This window comes from Lepidochelys olivacea, assembly GCF_965140295.1.
Source record: "Lepidochelys olivacea isolate rLepOli2 genome assembly, chromosome: 10".
NCBI lineage: Eukaryota > Metazoa > Chordata > Testudines > Cheloniidae > Lepidochelys > Lepidochelys olivacea.
The window spans coordinates 33390181-33409374 of NC_140420.1; the positions used below are offsets into that span (position 1 = coordinate 33390181).

At 44.7% G+C, this 19194-nt stretch overlaps 1 protein-coding gene across 3 annotated transcripts in view; it reads right to left on the reverse strand.

The window, feature by feature from the left end:
* Positions 1-8106: 8106 nt before the first annotated feature.
* Positions 8107-19194, reverse strand: part of CREBBP (CREB binding lysine acetyltransferase) — a 191352-nt gene continuing 180264 nt past the window's right edge. For all 3 annotated transcript variants that reach the window (XM_084640891.1, XM_084640892.1, XM_084640890.1), the window contains exons 29-31: positions 16488-16649; positions 15922-16203; positions 8107-12506 (exon numbers count right to left, since the gene is read on the reverse strand). In XM_084640891.1, coding sequence (XP_084497017.1) covers positions 10365-12506; positions 15922-16203; positions 16488-16649 — 2586 coding nt within the window. In that variant the 3' untranslated portion in view covers positions 8107-10364. The remainder of the gene's footprint in view (positions 12507-15921; positions 16204-16487; positions 16650-19194) is intronic.

Genomic DNA, 19194 nt, shown 5'->3' on the forward strand with positions numbered 1-19194 from the left:
AGAGTCAGGCGCGCGCGCCCCTCCGGCAGGGGAGCGCCGGCAAGAGTCAGGCGCGCGCGCCCCTCCGGCAGGGGAGCGCCGGCAAGAGTCAGGCGCGCGCGCCCCTCCGGCAGGGGAGCGCCGGCAAGAGTCAGGCGCGCGCGCCCCTCCGGCAGGGGAGCGCCGGCAAGAGTCAGGCGCGCGCGCCCCTCCGGCAGGGGAGCGCCGGCAAGAGTCAGGCGCGCGCGCCCCTCCGGCAGGGGAGCGCCGGCAAGAGTCAGGCGCGCGCGCCCCTCCGGCAGGGGAGCGCCGGCAAGAGTCAGGCGCGCGCGCCCCTCCGGCAGGGGAGCGCCGGCAAGAGTCAGGCGCGCGCGCCCCTCCGGCAGGGGAGCGCCGGGGTGGGGGAAGGCAGGCCCACCCAACTCCACTGCGTTCCAGCCCAGGGTCCTGACAGTGGCGCGAGGCGAAGGTCCCGCCGCTGGGTCAGTGGGGCAATCCGCACCCGCTAACCAAACACACCCACCCCACGGTGTAGTTGGGCCCCTGGGCTACTTCCTACCCCGCCTCTCTCAGGCAGGTCGCTCTGGTCCCTCCATCTCCTCCGGGTAATCCGCTGTGGGCCAGTCCCGCTCCACCCTTGGTATCGGACTCACGCTGGCCCGGGCTACAGTCAGGCCCCTCCAGGTCCTCTGGGTATTCAGCGGCCGGCAGCCCTGGTTGCCACAGGCCTTCCCCCCGGTCAGGCTCCTCCTTGCCCAGGGCTTCGCCTGGGTCAGCAGCAGGATCACGAGGGAGCAGCCAGCAGCCTGTGTCCGTCTCCCTCCCTGGTGCTCTCCTCACTGGGCAGAGGGCCCCGCCCTTTGTACTTCCTGTCCCAACCTTCCCCTTCCGGGGATTGGCGGAAGCTTGGCCTGGCTCCGCCAACTCAGGCTCAGAGGGTGGCTCTTTACCCTCTGGTTCGGAGGGGAGCCACCCTGGCTCCCTACATCCTCACATCTATCCCCTTGAAACTGGACAAAGATCATAAGTTCATTTGGAGAGGTTTCAAAGTAAGCAGCCAGGTTTCTGCTGTGGACATTGTCTCCAGCCAGTTCCTGTTCCTCCCCTTTCTCAGAAGGGGTGCCCGATCCCACACCCCTGGTGTGGCTGAGTACCCAGTCCCATGTTTCCACTGTAGAATGCCTGACCTCTAACATTCCACTGAGAACATCAGTGGTGCCAGAGATTCCCACTTAGATTAGCCCTGAATCCTGATATCCCAGTCAGGAGGGAGCAGCTGTAAATAATGAACCATTCGCTGAGGATCTCCTCTTCTTTACATACAGGCAGTGGAAAGCACCAGGCTTTTGCCTTAAGGTCAGTGCATCTTGGCCTCCTTTACTGTGTATTTCACTTCACTATCTGCAATTTTCCACACATTTTTCTACACACACACAAACTCATTTTCCCCTCAGAGGCTGAGTGACTTACCACTGGAGCACTCCCATTCCTTTGATAGTAAGAGTTTTTCTAGTCTATATGGTTACAGGCTGGTTCCTAGAAAGAGGAATTGATGCCACAATTAATAATTACTTGCTTGTTCACTGCTGAATAATTGATATGAAAAATTAATCTCTTGTAAATTTTGCTCTACCAGGTATTTCCTTGCCACTTTGGGATTATCTAGCCATTGTTGATTTTATTAAAAACTGCTAGGATGTGTATGTGTCTTGCAGTTTTATAATTCAAATTAGAGAATCTAAAACTCTACACCTAATCAGATTGCTCAGCTACCCTGACATCTTTCTTAATGCAATGGCACTAGACCTGCTCTATTGTTTCTAGCTGGGTGGGGTTTATTGGGTTTTCAGATTTAATTAATAAAAACAAAACCCACCTCTGTTGGTATTTTGCACAGTTCCCCCCTGCCTGTGTCCCTATCACAGTGGTTTTCAATCTTTTCTTCATTTGTAGACCACTAACAATTTTCAAATGGAGGTGCAGACCCCTTTGGATATCTTAGACATAGTCTGCAGACCCGCCCAGGAGTCTGCGAACCACAGCTTGAAAACCACTGCCCTATCATAAAGTACTCACTGTGTTTAGATGAAACCAAGAAACATTCCCCTGACCATCCATAATTAGTATCATCTAAACAGCTTGCAAATGCACCTGGTAATTCCAGAAAGAGATGACCAGGAAACAAGCCCTTTATAAATATATCTGAAAACTCATGGACAAGGGGTGAGGTCCCGGAAGACTGGAGCAGGGCAAACATAGTGTCTGTCTTTAAAAAGGTGAACACCAAGGACCTGAGGAATTATAGACCAGTCAGCCTAACTTTGATACCTGGAAAGATACTGGAACAAATTATTAAACAATCAGTTTGTAAGCATCTGGAGGATAAAAGGATTATGAGGAATAGCCAGCATGCATTTGTCAAGCATAACGCCAAACCAACCGAATTTCCTTCTTTGACAGGGTTACTAGCCTAGTAGATGGAGGAAGCAGTGGATGTGATATAACTTGGTTTGAGTAAGGCTTTTGACCCAGGCCCACATGAGATTCTCATAAGCAAACTAGGGAAATGTGGTCTGGATGAAATTACTCTACCGTCTTTCAACTAGTTTTGCACCCACCTTATTCAAAGAGTAGTTATCAATTGTTTGCTGTAAAACTGGGGGATCCATATCTAATAATCCCACAGGAGTCAGCCTGGCTCAAGTACTATTAAATATTTTCATTGATGTCTTGGATAAGGGAGTGGAGAGTACTCTTATAAAATTTGCAGGTGACACCAAATTTGGTGGGGTTGCAAGCAATGTTCCCTCTAATTTTTGACAGGCTGGGTGTGCAAAAAATTTCTTCTGTGCAAATTGTTGTGCGTGTGTTTCGCCATGTGCGCAGGGTTTGGGATCTGTGTGCGTGCACGCATGAGCACAACTTAGAGGGAACAGTGGTTGCAAGCACTTTGGAGGACAGGATTAGAATTCAAAACCACCTTAACAAATTGGCCTGAACTCAACAAGAGGAAATTTACTAAAGTACTAAATGTAGAAGGAAAAATGAAATGCACAACTACAAAATAGGGAATAACTCACTAGGTGGTAGTACTGCTGAAAAGGATTTAGGGCCGGGGTTTACAGTGGATCACAATTTAAATATGAATCAGTACTGTGATGCAGTTGCAAAAAAAGCTAAAATTCTAGGGTGTATGAACAGGAGAGTCATATGCAAGTCCGGGGAGTATAATTGTCTACTTGGCCCTGGTGAAGTCTCAGCTGGGCACTGTGTCTGGCTCTGGGCACCGCACTTTAAGAAAGATGTGGAAAAACTGGTGAGAGTCCAGGGAAAAACAATGAAAACGATAAAATGTTTAGGAACTAAATGACCTAAAAGGAAGGGTTAAAAAACCTGGGCATGCATAGGGGATGTCTCCCCTTTAAATGCTACCGCTGCAATGGCCCCACTGTAGTGCTTTAGTGTAGACACTCACCACAGCAACGGGATGGGGTCTTCCATTGCTGCAGTTAATCCATCTGTCTGAGAGGTGGGAGCTAGGTTGACAAAAGAATCCGGTTGGGATAGCTGCATCCCAAAGAGAGATGGATTTTTCACATCCCTGAGAAATGAGTTATGCCCATGTAAATTTTCAGTGTCGACTGGCCCTTAGTCTTGAGAAAAGACGACGGGGGGGGAGGGGGGGGAGAACGCGCTGCTAAACTCTTCAAACATGTTAAGGGCTATTATAAGGAGGATGGTGATCAGTGGCTTTCTATGTCCACTGAAGGTAGGACAAAAAGTAATGAGCTTAATTTGCAGCAATGGAGATCTAGGTTAGATCCTAGGAAACCAGGAGGATAATTAAGTGGTGGAATAGGAAGGGAGGTTGTGGAATCCCATCACTAAAAGTTTTAAGAACAGGTTGGACAAAGAATTATTGGGGATGGTCCAGGTTTACTTAATCCTGTTTCAGCACATGGGGCTGGACAAGATGATCTCTTTAGGTCCCTTCCAGCCCTACGTTTCTATGATTCTGTGCTTAAACAGCTAGTTCTTTCCTTTCTCTTTACAAATCATCAGGAACTTTGCAACCACAGGGAGTTCAGTTACATTTCATGCACTAGGTACAAGGATTATGGGCTGTGCTCGTGCTCCGTTTGATGCAGTTGAAGTGGAGGCCATGGCGGCTGCTTCTGCCAGTTTGTAGCTTGCTGCCTGGGGTTCATTAGAACAGCCTGGGATTAACAGAATCCAGCCTGGTCCAGCTGTGTCACCCTCCTGCTTGTGCCAGGTTCTCTACATGGAGAGCATAGCAAATAACTAGCTGTGCTATCACTATGGCAGCCAACATCTCTTCCAGGTCTGGGGGAATCCAGTCACACTGCTAGGGCAGTTTTCCAGCACTGGGATAGGAAGATTTCCCCTAGACAGGGTGGTAATTTCTGTAAAGCAAAGTACAGTGCTTTTTGTGGAACAAAGGCCAAAACCATAACGTAATGAAACTTCTAAACAATCCAGTGCATTGACGCTGCAAGAGGGGTGGGTAGGCCTTGGGTCACAGAGTGGCCTTCCTTTGCTTGGCAGGACAAGGGTTATTTTTCATTACCACCCCCCCAGATTAAGTGGTGAGCACAGCCCATGAGAAGGACCTCCCATTCCTTCCCAGCTAGTTTGCTGGTCTCACTGTTAAGGCTTGTGTGGCCATCTCTTCATTCTTTCCATGCTTTGTCACTTGCATCTAACTTGAATAACTTCACCCCATGAGATCTTCTGCCCCAGCCTGCCACTTGCATCACCTTTCCAGACTGCATATTAAGCGGGTCCCTCTCCGTGTCAGACCCTGTGACTCTGTTTAATGTCCTTTTTTGAATGTTTAAATATGCTTATTCTACAGGGACAGGAGCTGCTTCCATTGCACGGGCACCAAGCCCATACAGAGCAGCACCACAACTTCCCTACTTTTATGTGAAACTTTCTATATTCCATTAACCTCATCCCCCATTTAAAGAACAGAATTGTAAAGTGAAGCAAGCAAAGGTTAAGAAACCCCAACACTGATGGTGCCCATGAAACCTTAGCCCTGCTCCTTTGAGCACATGCCGGAGATTGTGTTTAATTAGTTTTTTCTGCAGGTGCCCTTGTCTGTCACTTGCTGCGTCTATCAGCCAGGGTTGTGTAGTGAAAAGGGTCAGATCCAGAGCACCAATGCCTCACTCACTTCCAGAAGTTGGTGTTTATTGAATGAGGCTTGTCTTGTGCTTCATCCACTGGACTGAGGTTCATGAAACAGTGGTTTCTATTGTGACCTCAACCAGATTTTCCCTTCACGGCACTGGGAAAGTCACTTAATTCCTGACCTGACAGTGAGGATAAATCATTAATAGCTGTAGGGGGTTGATACACAACAATGCAGAGCATTATAGAAAAGCAACTGAAGGGAAAAACAAAAAAAGCCCATTCAGGGCTGAGCGTGGAAGGTGTGTGGCGGATGAACCATAAAGTCACTGAATTAACAATATGAATAAAGATAAATATTGAACAGTTGCCTCACTGAATACTAACTTGCACACAGAATGAAAAAAGGATTGTAAGGGGAAAAGTAGGATAGTGTAATTAAAGATGACACTATTCACGTGCACAAGGGGCAGACTTAATGGGAAATAAATTTGGAATTTCTTAACTTCTGCCTCCTTCACTTTGCAACCTTTATTTTCTTTGACTATAATGATTTTTATAAGGGATTTCCTAGCCTTTATTTTGTTAAGAAAAATGCCATCATATACAGCTGTAAAGCACCAGATACACAGTCCATGAAATGAAGGAGGTCTAGGCCTTTGCACCGTTTCAGACATTCATTCTATACTATGTGGAAAGGACTCTTGAGCAGATAACTTTTATCAAATATGCAGTTTCACAGATTACAGTGCATAAGCCTGTATGCATTAAACCTGACCTCCTTAACTTTCTTATGTACAGGGGTGTAATGCGAACGGACTACGGAGACGTCCGCGTAGCAGAAATGTCCACTCAATTTACACACTCTGCGTGGACAGGGCCAATGGAGCAGTGACTGGTCACGTACTCTGTTGGACGAAAGCAGTGCCTGTGCACATTTTTAAACACTTATAACTCGGGTAAATCAAACCCAACTCTTTACCAAGCCCACGGAAAGCATGTTTGTGTGGCCTAAGGACCACAGCTCGGCCAGATTTCAAGCATTCATCAGCAGTTCAGAGAGCAACTGCAAAACGTTTGTAGAACTACTTGTTTCCAGACTGCCAATGTTTGGGAATGGCTCAGGAGTTCTGGGTGAAGCTTGCAGAAAAATAAAGGGATTCCTAATGGAAAGCAAGTGCATCAAAAATTTCAAGCAAGGTGAAAATTCGGGAAAGTTAAAAACAAACTGAAGACTTCCTTTTAGAATAGAAATGCCTGGGCAAGCTACTGTAGTCATCACTACCTGCTTCATCTCTAAACCATCCCAGAACGGTATCTATGAGCTATGATTCTACAGCACTGCATTCCAAGTTCTTGTTTTCTATCACGTACAGATTTTTTCTCCCCTCGAGTACCTTCCCTTATCATATCCATCTTGATTATCTCTAGCACATGATCATGAATATAATGTACACAAGTCACATCAGACAGAGTACAGCCCTCCATCCAGTGGCTGTTTCCAGCTCTGTGTATTTTATACTCTCTTGATTTTGGTACTACAGCTCCAGTTTGATCATTTGAGTGTACTGCCCTCAAACTAACATTGCTATTAGTACATTTCAGGGAAGGGGAAGGCAGAATTGAATCTCACTACTAAATTAGAACTTCCTTACTTCCTACCAGAGGATGGATTGCATGCTGCAGGGCTGCATCAGACCACACACAGGAAGCTATGGTGCAGAATCAGTTGCAGCTCCCATTAAAAGAACATTTCTAGCCCTTCAGATTGCCAAGAAAACCTTCCAAAACAAAGCGAACATGAACTAGTGCAGAGCAATCGTGAATCTGTAAACAGTTTGAAACAATATCTTTCCAAGGGATGAGAGATGCTCTCATTCATCTCAGATGTTGACTCAATCATAATGATGACACCTTAACTGTTAACGTTGCTACTTCTCTGCTGACTTTAGCTGAAACACACAGCACATGTGACTATCCATCCTTGATAGATGGCATGGTGGAGAGAGGGAGGCAAGTGGACCAAGCAGTTGCAAGAGGCGATTCAGAATTAAAGGCCCCTTTCCCTCAAAAATAATTAAGCAATTCCCGTCTGTGACAGGGAAGAAAGATACATCCCTTCTTTGGAGCTAAAAGACCTAACCATCTCAGTGCCAAAAGACTCAAACCTGCCTCCCATGCCCTAGATTTATCAAGGCTTCTACAATGCAATTGTTTATTGCCAGCACAAAACTCTGCAGCACATTCAAATCCAGGGCTTGACAAAACTGAAAAACATTCCAGAACTAAATTTATGCTGAACTTCATGTCAAAATAAGCTCGAGGAAGCCTATACTGACTCTCTTATTCACTTGCAATCAAAGCTCTCTAAAGTGAATAGTGTATAGCAAAGCAGCTGGTACCTTATGATCTAGGATCTATTCCTAGCTCTGCCACTGTCAAAGTGGGACAGCACCTGTTCCCACACCCGTAAAATTCACCCTTTTATCTAAAGCACTCCGAAGTCTCTAAGAAACACTAAGAACCACATCTAATTTCTGAATTTATTTGAACATGACAGAGAAATTATGTGCCACCGCATTCAGCATGGTTGCAAAGCACATGAGATCAAGAACAGTGACAGTGCGCATTCTAGACTCTCCCTCCCACCCCCACCCCATACGTACGGTATTAGCAGCACTCTCTCAACAGGGATATCAGAACTTAATTACGTTTCTGTTTTCTATCAGGACTTTCTTGCACGCTTTCCACAGCTGGAAGCCAGCTGAACTGTAAGATGAAAGCAGCCCCATCTCCCTCAGGGTTTCGCTTATGCAGCTTTCGAAATAGTGCTAATGAATTTTTAAAATAAAAATTTATATATGTATATACACACACACACTAGCGGAACTCAGTAGTCAGCTAAACCTTAGTTCAGACTCAGCTGATGCTAATGGGCACTAGCCAATTGGAACCATCCTTCAATCCAAGCAGTTTTACCAGCTTTTATTAGAAACACCAGCACATTTCAAGTTTCTTCTTTTTGATCACAAATATAGTATTTTTCTCCTTTTATGTATACAGCATGAGACACAGCATCAGGGCTTTCCATCCTTTTTACAACAATTTCCTTTGGACAAGCTCTGGGTTAGTGTTCAGTGACCTCACCCCAGCCCAGAATTTTGACATCTTGATTGCTGAAGACAGTTGCACGGGAAGGTGAGTCCAAAGATGGTGATGTTGGTACAATAGTTTAGATTTGCAGAAGACGTTAAGCAGAGACCCTCTACAGTTTAAAAAAGATTAAGCAGTGCTGTGGTGCACTACTATTTTCACAGTATGGGGCAAAAAGTTCTTCCACTTCCAGAAGTTAATACATTTGCTTTTTTTCCTTAAAACACTGTCCCAATTAAAAAAAAAAAATGTAATACTGGAGGAAGTGCTAACTTCATGTAAAAAGCCAAGCAAGCCAGGTGCTCCCAACCAGAGCAACGTCAGACCATGGGTTAGGGGGTATTCTTCTGGATTTGCTGCAAATCCCCTTTGAAGTTCACATAAGCCACATGACTAAAATGTAAGGTGTTGTAATCCTAGGCTAACGGTGGATTTAACTTTCATATCCTAAACCTGGAGAGTTTCCTCAGTTTTCAATTCATAAACGAAGTAATTTATTGGGTGGTGGAGTGTGCCCATGAACATCAGGGCATGACGACAGGATATTAGATGGAACACGTACATGATTAGTTATTTTTATTCCACAGAAAACCCTCAAATCTAGACTTGGAGTTAACAGCAGAAAAATAGTGTTAAAGTCAATAGGTTTATATTATGTTCATCTTTTGCTATAGACTAAATAAATTAGCCTAGAATTAACTCAGTACTCTCTCTCTCCCAATGGTGATCCTTCTCTAAATTCAATGCATTTTAAAAAAGCAACGGCTATTAATAATTTATTCCAGTTAACCCTTTGGGATGAATGCCTGTAAGTATTAAATCTGTGGGAAACAGATTATCTTCCTCTCCCCTTCCCCAAAAGAAACAATCGATAAAGGGTGTGGTAAAACAGACATGCTACTGACAGTATTCCTTTTATCGTGCCTTGCCTATCAATGCCACTGGCTGCTTCTGTGTAATGAGTGAATATTCATAGCCATGTCTTACAAAGAACATGATCCAAAAAATATATAAATAAATAAAAACCTTAAACATTCTTACATGGATTTTAAAGAACAGAATACATGTTAAAAACTTCAGTAATTTATATCAATTTTAAGCAATACTTTATATACAATGGAAAAAAGACATGCATAGTCCAAATACAATGTTGAAAACAGCATTTTCATAACAAAAAACCCCAAACACTAAGTGTTAATACCATGTACATGAATTCAAGAAGGACCACCCTTTTTGTCTGTTGCACACAGTTTATTTAACAATATGATATATAAGTAAGAAATGAGGTTTTTTTTGTTTTTTTACCATTCTATACAGTGATTGAATCTTCGTGGATTTTCTTATTTATAGTAATTATAGAGCTTGCATGATTTACACTAGAATTGCTTTCCTCATTTCAAGTTTCACATAGAAGAAAGAATGAAAGAAAAGAATGTTTCTTCTCTACTGAAATCAGCATGGTCTAAGAGTGATCATCCCTATTTTTTTCCATCTAAAACCAGTTTTATCAGAGAAACAAAGCAACAATTTCTACATCTGCAAGACAAGGATTTTGGCATTAGCCAATGTTTGTGTGTGCAAGAGTCAATTCCTATTTTTTCCAGGGGTAATACTTCAAATGCCTGCAGAGTTCACTATAGAAAAAAATCTTCCCGCAACATGTCAAAGTTATCGGGATACATTATAATGTTGCATTTTTCAGGAAACAGTTTCTGAATATTATTTTTCTTCTCTTCTAAACACAAATGTTTAAAGTCTTGAAAATACAAATAAAAATATGAATATAATGAACTTGTTTTCCCATTAAAAAAAGGTATGAGTCAACAGGAACAAAAAAAATAAAAACCCCAAAAAAACAAAAACAAAAAACCCACAAAAAAAAGAGACCAGATATTTTAACCGCCTGGCTTTAACAAAAAAATATATTCTTTGTATTGTTTTTTTAAACAGCAATTCATTCTTCCATGTGTAGGAAGTAGCAGTTCCATCTAGGATTCAAAACAACCTAGATGTCTGAATTCTCAGTACAAAACGTCCAAGAACATGAAAGGAAAAAAAGTGATGCTCCCATAATGCTACAAACCCTCCACAAATTTTTCTAGTGTGTCTCCTGTTGTATCACCAACCAAAGACAATTCGTTAGACAATGCACTCCTGTTAGGGGTGTTTAACTGTGGAAGCATTGCACTCTGTTCTGGGTTGCCCAAGTGTCCCTGATCCATGGAGCTAGCCATAGTAACTGCAAGTCCCGGGTGGGGGGAACCAGTCTGGGGAGAGACATGATGAGGTGACGGTTGGGGCTGTATCCTTGGTGATGGGCTGGAATGTGGTGGTTGGGATTGGGGCCGGGGAGATTGAACAGGTGCTGGAGATCGCACCTGGTTGCTGAGGGATGTGGCAATCTGCTGGCCGGGGAGATGAGATGCCTGTGGTTGTCCTGAGAGCATATGTTGCTGGGGGCTCATGGGATTAGGCTGGCCTGGGGACCCTAGCTGCTGTTTTATCTGTTGCTGTTGCAGAATCCTTTGCTGCAGTGCTTGCTGAATGTTGGAGGTGCCATCTGTCCCCAGGCCAGGTTGGCCCATCTGATTCAGCTGGCCCATCTGAGCCATCTGTCCCATGGACCCCCCCGGTATTGATATATGCTGCTGCATTCGTTGCTGTTGCATGGCTTGAGGATAACCTCCAGGTCCTTGAGGCTGCTGAAACTGATTATGCCCTGCCATCCCTCCTGCCATGCCAGCACCTCCTTGCTGTTGCTGCTGCTGCTGCTGCAGTAATTGCCGCCTCAATATCTCTCTATACTGTGGACTCATGTTTGCCATGCCAGGACTGTGTCCAGGGTTCATAATGTTTATCGCTTGCCCCTGGGGATTCATGCCACCGATTCCCTGCTGCTGAGGAGGAACACTCTGTCTCTGGCCTCCTGCTTGCATTGCACTTAGGGTCTGCAGGCTAGGCTGGGTGTGCATACCTTGCTGCTGCATCCCAGGCTGAGGCTGTATGCCTGCTTGTGGCTGCATCCCAGGCTGGTTTGCCACATATTTGGCTGTTCTCTGCTTTATAAAAGCTGCCATAAGCTGAGGGTTGGATTTGAGGATATTAAGAACCTGCTGTTGCTGCTGTGGAGAGCTGGGTGATTTCAGGGTCCGCAATAGGTCCTGAAGTGCATTCGGTGCAATGCTGCGTGGTGGCTGCTGCACCCCTGGCATTCTTGGCCCAGCTACAGTTTGCTGTGGCGGCATTGGCATAACAGGTCTCGGCATTCCCGGCTGCATTGTTTGCTGCGGTGGCATTGGAGTCGATTGCCATTGTCCAGGTTGCATGTTGGACATTACTGGACCACTTACGGGGCTGGGCCGGGGTACATTCATGCCAACCTGCTGCATCTGGTTCACTGAACCCACTGCTGGGTTTACTATTCCTGGACGGCCAGGGGGTAAACCATTGTTTAGGGGGTTGACCCTGTAGAGTTGCTGCTGCTGCTGGGCAGCTTCTCTCTCAATCTGCCGAGCTGCTTCCACAGCAGCTGGGGGAGGCTGGGCAGGAGGTGTAGGTGCCGCCACCTGGTTTGTAGGTTTTCCTGTTGGAACAGTAGTAGGGGGTTGAGTCCTTGTTGCACTGGGGAAGCCAGCTGGTGACATACTTACAGGGGAGGGCTGGGGCTGAGGAGGCGGCTGCGGTGTTTGTGGCGTACTTGGCTGCTGCGTGGGAGTACCAGGCGTTGCTGAGGTAGGAGAAGGCAAACTTTGCTGAGGCACGTTTCGGGTGTTCATGGTAGCCATCCTTCGGCGCATTAACTGAGCTTGTTGGAGGCGGTGCTGAATCTGCTGCTGCCGAAGCTTGTGTTTAATATTGAGACAGAATGGCACAGGGCATTTGTTCTCTTGGCAGTGTTTGGCATGGTAGCAGCAAAGCGCAATTAGCTGTTTGCACACAGGACAGCCACCGTTTGTCTTGCGCTTGCAGCCCTTGGTATGCTGAACAACCCGTTTCATTTTCTGGCAGGATGGTAATGAGCAGTTTGCATTGCGGCACTGACAGGCATGGACCAGGGACTGGATGCAGCGCTGGATACTTAGTCGACGCGATTCTTGGGGGCTCTTTGACTGTTGCTCTCCTTGGCTGTTGCTCTCATCATCCAGACCCAGGCCCCATTTAACCATCTTGTGATCGTGGCTCTTAGTGTTGTAGCAGTTAATGCAAAGGTCGTAGTCCTAAAAATAAAGAAAAATCCACTCAGTTCAGCATCTTAATACAGCATAAAGCTCTTGACACTACAAGGGCTAAAAAGGTTATGCCAACGTATTCTTGATGTGAAACTAGGCTTTACTGTTCTGTGGGTTTTTTTTGCAGGGTGGGATCTGTCTTGCTCCACTCAGTGTCAACTAAGGCACATTCTGGAAGGGCCCAACACCCAGTGCTATGCCTGTAGGAACTGGGCCACCTCAAGAGAGGAGATGTTAGGCTCACCCAATATTTAGACGTAACAAATCCTGCATCATGGTAGCAGATTAGACTAGAGGACCCTTGCAGTCCCTTCTAAGCCTATGGTTCTATTTGTGAAAATATTCCAGTTAAGTCACTCAAGAGCAAGTAACCTCTTTAAAAGCTACTCAGATAATATCCCCAGCAACTAATTGCCCTGCCTGCTTCTGTCCTTTTCAGATGCTATTATGAGACAGTAAGTTTCCACCCCATCAATTACAATTGCCTCACTGGGATAGGACATGACAGAGGAATATCCTTCTAGTAGACAGAGCTAATATTAAGCCCATTAATACTGCAGGAGCCAAAACTGCTCTAATGTGTCAGTGCTGAGCAAGAGGAACTCCAGAAATGGGTATTTTGAAACCCAAGAGGTGCTCCTCTTGAACCTTGACTTTTTCTTTGGGAAGAACAGTCTAACAACACTGCCTGAGAACAGAACTAACCAAAGCCAATACAAAACCAGTTGCTTTTTTTAAGTCTCCACAAATTGCAACCAACTCCATCAGCCTGGTAGGCACCGTTTAGAACAGTGGAACTCACAATACATTGTCTAAACTGTAACTTTAAAAATAATGTAGTAAAAACCTAAAACAACTAGAAAAAGAGAAGGCATTGCAGGGTAAGGAAAAAAAAAGAGTACAGCCAATGGTTTTAAGACTTGCCACTGCAGCAGCTGAACAGGAACGGAGGGGGCTGAGTTTGTAGCACCTTATATAATCTTCGAACTGATTGTTTGGACCTGTGAGGAAGTATGCACATAGCCCCTACTGTCTAAAAGGTTCCAACTTGGTACAGAGGACTCATGAATATTTCCACAAAGGAACATAAGAATTGCCTGAGGTTCATCTAGACCAGTATCCTGTTCAATCTCATGTCAACATAAGCTAACCTCTGGTATAAAAGCGTCCCCCTGGGAATTAATACCAGTGTAACTGCAGCAGTAAAATTATACTGCTAAAATTCCCCTGATAGGCAAGTCCAGAGCTGCTGCCTACTCTGTAGAGATAGCTATCCAGAACAAAAGCCAAAAGCCTTAGCTCCTCTCCTCTGCTTAATTACTAATTAGATCAGTCTCCTGAAGTCCAGCTTAAGAGACTAGCCCAATGAGTCTAAGCCCTGGTCTACACTAGGACTTTAGGTCGAATTTAGCAGCGTTAAATCGATGTAAACCGGCACTCGTCCACACGATGAAGCCCTTTATTTCGACTTACAGGGCTCTTAAAATCGATTTCCTTATTCCACCCCTAACAAGTGGATTAGCGCTTAAATCGGCCTTGCTGGGTCGAATTTGGGGTACTGTGGACACAATTCGACGGTATTGGCCTGCGGGAGCTATCCCAGAGTGCTCCATTGTGACCGCTCTGGACAGCACTCTCAACTCAGATGCACGATTGTCTGCCGTTGCTCTGACACAGGGAGGGGCGACTGACGACATGGCTTACAGGGTTGGCTTACAGGGAGTTAAAATCAACAAAGGGGGTGGCTTTACCTCAAGGAGTATTTCAGGCAGGACTTCATGGAGGGTTCCAATAAGAAATGGTGCACCTAAGTTATTGTTCTTATTGGAACAAGCAGGTTGGTCTGGCCTCTGATTGATACGTGGCTAGATTTACCTCGCTGCACCTTCTCTGTGAGTGACTGCAGTATGACCTAGAGGAATGAGTCCTCTAGACGGGGGTTGCAAATGAGTACAAAACAAATCTGGTCTATTTCTTGTTTTGATACACTCCATCTATCTTTTACATCGTTGGCTGGCAGCTGACGGTGCAGAAGGACTGCACGCCATCCACATCTCATGGCTGCTCGGCAGAAGATGGTACAAGAGGACTGCTAGCAATCCGTATCGCCTGCCTGATCACCATAAGATGGCTCAATAGGACTGACTGCAGGACTAAAGAGAATGATCTGATCAAGTCACTCCAAATTTAGTCCCTGAGCCCATGTCTGCCCAGGCGCTCCTGATCGACCTCACAGAGGCGACCAGGAGCGTCTCGGACATGAAGATGATGGCTGCCAGTCCTACTGTACCGTCTGCTGCCACAAGGCAAGGGGTTGCTGCTGCTGTGTAGCAATGCAGTACCACGTCTGCCAGCACCCAGGAGACATACGGTGACAGTGAGCTGAGCGGGCTCCATGCTTGCCGTGGTATGGCGTCTGCACGGGTAACTTGGGAAAAAAGGCGCAAAATGATTGTCTGCCCTTTCTTTCACGGAGGGAGGGAGGGAAGGGGGGCCTGACGACATGTACCCAGAACCACCCATGACAATGTTTTAGCCCCATCAGGCATTGGGATCTCAACCCAGAATTCCAGTGGGCAGCGGAGACTGTGGGAACTGTGGGATAGCTACCCACAATGCAACACTCCGGAAGTCGACGCTTGCCTCAGTACTGTGGAAGCACTCTGCCGAGTTAATGCACTTAGAGCATTTTCTGTGGGGACACACACACTCGAATATATAAAACCGATTTCTAAAAAACCAACTTCTATAAATTAGACCTAATTTCGTAGTGTAGACATACCCTAAAGGGTCCTAGATCCTTTAATATCAAATTAAATCTAACTTAGAGTCAGAGTTTAACAGTAAGCCAAATTTACCTTAGATTCAGAAATTGACTGCTTGACTGCTGTATATTTAGCTGCTCCTATAGCAGTTAGACTAAAAATTCGTTACTACGCTAAATCAAAATTTTATCCCCAAAACAAACCTTCATATTGAGGAAGCTAAAGCATAGACTTTACCTGAGAGAACTGAAACTATATGCACACTACAGGGGCCACAGCAGCACAACTGTAGCACTGCAGCTACGCTGCTGTAGCTGGACACTTATCACAGCAACAGAAAGGGTTTTTCCATTGCAGCAATACTCGAGAGGCAACACCTCAACTGACAAAAGAATTCTTCTGTCGACTCTAGCTGCGTCTACAGCAGGGGTTAGGTCATCCTGTGTCATGCACAGCATGAATAATTACTCTGCTATGGCAATTAACCCATGTTGGCAATCCCGAAACCCAGCTCAGAATTAGTTTCTGGATCTATGGGCAGTTCTCAGGACAACATTTAACATGGGTGAGAAGGAGGCACATTTAGAAGGAGAAGAGTGGAAAGAAAAAAAGAAGGAGTCAGACACATATGCACATACCTCACAGACTGTACAGTGCCACCTTGTTTCCACATGGTGCTTGCACTCATTGCACGTATAGACAAAACGATCCTGCCCTTGAGTATGTAGTTCTACGAGCATGCACAATGTGGACCACTTGGATCGGCGTAATGAGGAGAACTCCCAGTGCTTATCTCTTGCTAAGGTAAGGAAGGCATCCCGCCCATCCATCAAATCACAGCTAAGTAATGGATCAGGGTCCACAATGGGAGGCAGGGTGTTTATTACAGGTCCAGCATGTAAGTGAATCACAAAGAAGACCTGCAAGTAAATGGGAAAAATGACTAGGGTTATAAAAATAACTCCAAAACATCTTTTAGAAATAAAAGCTTTTAAATAGAGAAACAAAGCCTATACCATACCAGAAATATGGTATGATCTAATTACTTTAGTTGAAGGTAACCTACTTCAATATGTATTGTAAAAGAAAAATAAAAGTCTTATTGCAATCACAAGCATTGCTCCTTCCTGTTTTGACTTAACTATTGTCAAGCCTCATTTTACAAAAATGTTATCTCCTATTTCAGCAGTATTTTTGACTGTACCTCTTTATGCTTTTCCATGGTGGCATAGAGTTTCTGGGACAGATCATTGGACACATTTGGCATGCTAGGTTTCTTTTTGTTAGCTCTACTGATGCTGCTCTTATTCTTGTTGGTTTTTTTATTGTTCTTTTTCTTAGCATTCTTGCTGTCACTCTGGCTCCCCTGCAATAAATATGTTGGAAGGATGTTAAACTTTGTAAAACTCTGTTCCATTTACTATTGTTTCACTCAAGCCCTTTGCTGTCAAGAGTTGAGTTGAGTTGAGACTTCGTTCCAAATTATGTAAACTAGCCACACTACTGCTGGCATATCAAGTCTTCCAGGGGAAATAGGAGGCATGAATTTAAAACTTGTCAGGCAAGGGAAGGAAAACAAATCAATTTTCAAACAATTTACGGTAACATAAATGTGTTTGTAATTTAAATATACATATATTCATTTAAGGATTTGGGATTTTATGTAGTTTTCTTTTCATTATAACTTGTGTGAAAGCTTTGCACACTTCACCTTTCACAGCTTGCCAGCAGTTCTTTACACAGCACCAATATTTTAGGAGTTTAACAAAACTGCCTTGCCCTTGGGATTTCAGATGCTCTTTTGAGCTCTGTCACTTCGAACAGCTTTGTTTCTCTGAAACTCTGTGCGCCCCGAGGCTCAACGTGCAGACAAGGATGAGTGTTCTGGGGGCTTTAAAATTAAGACGACTACATACTTCATTCAGAAAATTTGCTCCTGCGCATGTACAATTCTTTCCAATAGAAGTTTCCTAACAAGGGCATATGCCAGAGCTGCAGTGACACAACAGACCATAATGACTGTGTATTAAATGGTAGAGGCAAGCACATGGACAATAATTTCCTTTTAAAACCCATCAGTATGGATTTTCACAGCTCACTGAGGGATCAATTTACGTATGAACAATAATAATTTTTAAAGCACTTTCTATGCCCATTTACAGGTCAGATTATGATTAGATTGATAAGACCAGGAAAAAAGTTGCCTCTCTTTGGAACTAGATGCCCTTGACAATTATTTTAAAACATGAACACCAAGTCAAAAACCTCCCAAAACACCCCCTCCCCGAGTTGTGATTTCCACAATCCAAAAGCACTTGTGAAAATTCTATGAAATGAAATACACACACTTATATTCTTTGTAAGAAATTTATTCAAACACGAAGGCAAACACTATCTAAACGGAAAAGCTTGCAATTCAGTAAACATAATAAAGTCTCCAGTCTTCTAACAAGTTTAGATACCAATATTATTTTATCAATTCATTCATTTTTTCAGCATCTAACTTGTACTGAAATTTTGACCAAGCCCATGTGTGAATGTATTAAAAACACACACTAGTGCTGCTGAGGGGAGTCAGCCAGAAGTGTAGGTCTTTTCAAAACTGACCATGTTCTGAATTCAACTGTCCTGCATTTCTTTATTTTCCTTCCAAAATTTTAACGCAACAATGATGCAGCCTCCTTTGCAAACATATGCTCAGGGCAGAAATCTAGCCCTTCACTCTTAAATGCTAGGAGAGAAAGGAAAGTCAGGGTTACGTTCTATCAGCCACATTTCAGCCTCTTCTTCCTAGTCTGAGAACAACGTATGACCTCTGTGTATGGGATCAGTCATTAATTCCATAGCTTCCTTAAATAATTTTTTGGTTTTGTCCTTGTGCTGTTCCAGCTCTTTCCTGTCAATTAGACCAAACCAGATTTCCCTCTGAGATGGTGATGGTGTTACCAGTCTGTAATCTGACAAGGCCCTTCAAAACTTCCTTCGATTGCTTTTGTACATTTCATGCCTGTCTACACAGGCCCTTGTTAAGTAACATGCTAGTATTTTTTGATCCAAGTCCTCCTCCTCCTCCTCAGTGCAACTTAACATTTATGTTTGAGTGCAAAGGCATAAAAACAGGGCTCATCTTCAACAGCAACCAAGGACTTCAACAGCAACCAAGTGCAGCTTGGAGCAGAGGAGAAGGTAAAGGTGCCCTTTTGCACTCCCCTCTTTTTGCACCATCCAGGTTCTTCAAGGTGTGTCCCCGTATCAGTGCTCTGCTGTAGGTGTATCTGTGCCCCTGATTCAAGATTTTAGGTAGCAGTGTCTGTTCAGCCTGCACACATGCTCTCCCTCCCTTGTGCTCTGCCACAAGGCTACCTAGCGCTGTGTGGGCAAACCGCTCTCAGTTCCTTCTCTACAACAGAGCCCCCTTTTTGTAAACTCTGAAGTAGAGAGCAAGAGCATGGTTCATGGAGTACCTATAGGAACACACATCTTGAAGCACCATCATTACTGCACAAGGTGCATAACTTCCTCTTTGAGTAGCGTCCCTATGGGTGCTCCACTGTAGGTGAATTCACAGCAATGTCCTCCAAAGAGGGCTGGGGCTTTGGAATGGAGTCTATTATTGATGACGCCATCGAGCTGAAGTTGGCATCAGAAGCTGAGTCTGAAGTAATTACATAGTGGTCCGTGAAAGTATGAGCAGAGGCCCATGTTGCTGCCCTGCAGATTTCTGAGATGGAAATATCTTTAAACAAATGCAACAGAGGTGGAGATGGATCACGTGGAGTGTGTGCAAATTCCTGATGGAGGCAGCAGGTTACAGGCATGACAACAGTTAATGCAATTCGAGACCCATCTGGAAAGCCTTTGAGCTGATTTGAGGAGCCCTTGGATTGGTCTGCAATGGAGAGGAAGAGTTT